Genomic DNA, 1,689 nt, shown 5'->3' on the forward strand with positions numbered 1-1,689 from the left:
ATCAAATCAAATCAAATCAGTGTCTCTGGGTTCTGGTTTGCCTTAGATCTGGTCTCTGCAGGTGGATCACGTGTCTCTGGGTTCTGGTTTAACTATACATTTGGTCTCTGCAGGTGGATCACATGTCTCTGGGCTCTGGTTTAACTTTAGGTCTGGTCTCTGCAGGCGAACCACATGTGTCTGGACTCTAGTCTAACTTTAGATCTGATCTCTGCAGGTGAACCACATGTCTCTGGACTCTAGTCTAACTTTAGATCTGGTTTCTGCAGGTGAACCACATGTCTCTGGAGGACGTCCTACATGAAGATGCTGTGGCGGCCCTGAAGAACACAGGAGAGGTGGTCTACCTGAAGGTGGCCACGCCCAACTCGCACTACATCCATCAAGTAGACCGATACAGTCCTCCTGACCTGACCAGCTGTATGTAGACCTGAGACCAGGTTCTGTCAGGACCAGTAGTCCAGAGTCCTGTTCCTCAGAGTCTATGTGTCGTCTCTGCAGCCTACATGGAGCCGGACTACATGTGTGATTACCCACAAGCCCTCCCTCCTCCATCTCCACGCCGGTACTCACCTGTACCCCGAGGCATGATGGGAGAGGATGAGTACTCCAGAGAACCACGCAGAGTATGTGTCCAGAGGGGGTCCACAGGTCTGGGCTTCAATATTGTTGGAGGAGAGGACGGAGAGGGGATCTTCATCTCCTTCATCCTCGCAGGAGGTCCAGCAGACCTGAGCGGGGAGCTCCGCAAGGGAGACCAGATCCTCAGCGTGAGTCAACAGAGCAGGTCTTCAGGAACAATGAGACGGTCCAGGGTCAGAGGTAGACAGGTTCAGGTTCAGAGGTAGACAGGTCTTTGTTCAGAGGTAGATAGGTCCTTGTTCAGAGGTAGACAGGTCCAGGTTCAGAGGTAGACAGGTTCAGGTTCAGAACTAGACAGGTCCAGGTTAAGAACTTGACAGGTCCAGGTTAAGAACTTGACAGGTCATGATTCAGACGTAGACAGGTCCAGGTTCAGAACTAGGCAGGTCCAGGATCAYAGGTAGACAGGTCCAGGTTCAGAAGTAGACAGGTCTAGGTTCAGAACTATACAGGTCCAGGCTAAGAACTTGACAGGTCCATGTTCAGAAGCAGACAGGTCCAGGTTCAGAACTAGACAGGTCCGGTTCAAAACTAGACAGGTCCAGGTTCAGAACTAGACAGGTCCAGGTTAAGAACTTGACAGGTGCAGGTTCAGAACTAGACAGGTCCAGGCTGAACATCAGGTTTTAATCATTCTCTGTTGAATGTACATAGCTCACTGGTTCTGGGTGTTTAATGATCCACCTCCAGACCCTGATGGACCAGGTTCTAATATCAAGACCAGAGAACTGATCAGAGCTGATCAGGAAACATTTAAAAATCTGTAGAGAATCAGATCTTGTTCAGAGACGAACTCTGAATCAGATCTGGGTCTAACTCTAAACCCGAACTGGGTCTAACTCTGAACCAGATCTGGGTCTAAATCTAAACCAGATCTGAGTCTAACTCTAAACTAGAACTGGGTCTAACTTTAAACCAAATCTGGGTCTAACTCTAAACCTGAACTGGGTCTAACTCTGAACCAGATCTGGGTCTAACTCTAAACCCAAACTGGGTCTAACTCTGAACCAGATCTGGTTCTAACTCTGAACCAGATCTGGGTTTAAC

The 1,689-nt window shown here is 48.9% G+C and overlaps 1 protein-coding gene across 1 annotated transcript in view; it reads left to right on the top strand.

Annotated features, from left to right (window-relative positions):
• LOC106532721 (disks large homolog 1) overlaps window positions 1-1,689 on the top strand; it is a gene marked incomplete at its 5' end in the record, with an annotated part of 27,723 nt that overhangs the window by 8,728 nt on the left and 17,306 nt on the right. The window contains 2 exon segments of the mRNA XM_014028839.1: window positions 270-420; window positions 502-774. Of these exon segments, the coding sequence (XP_013884293.1) occupies window positions 270-420; window positions 502-774 (424 nt within the window).

Source organism: Austrofundulus limnaeus, unplaced genomic scaffold (assembly GCF_001266775.1).
Source record: "Austrofundulus limnaeus strain Quisiro unplaced genomic scaffold, Austrofundulus_limnaeus-1.0 Scaffold819, whole genome shotgun sequence".
NCBI lineage: Eukaryota > Metazoa > Chordata > Actinopteri > Cyprinodontiformes > Rivulidae > Austrofundulus > Austrofundulus limnaeus.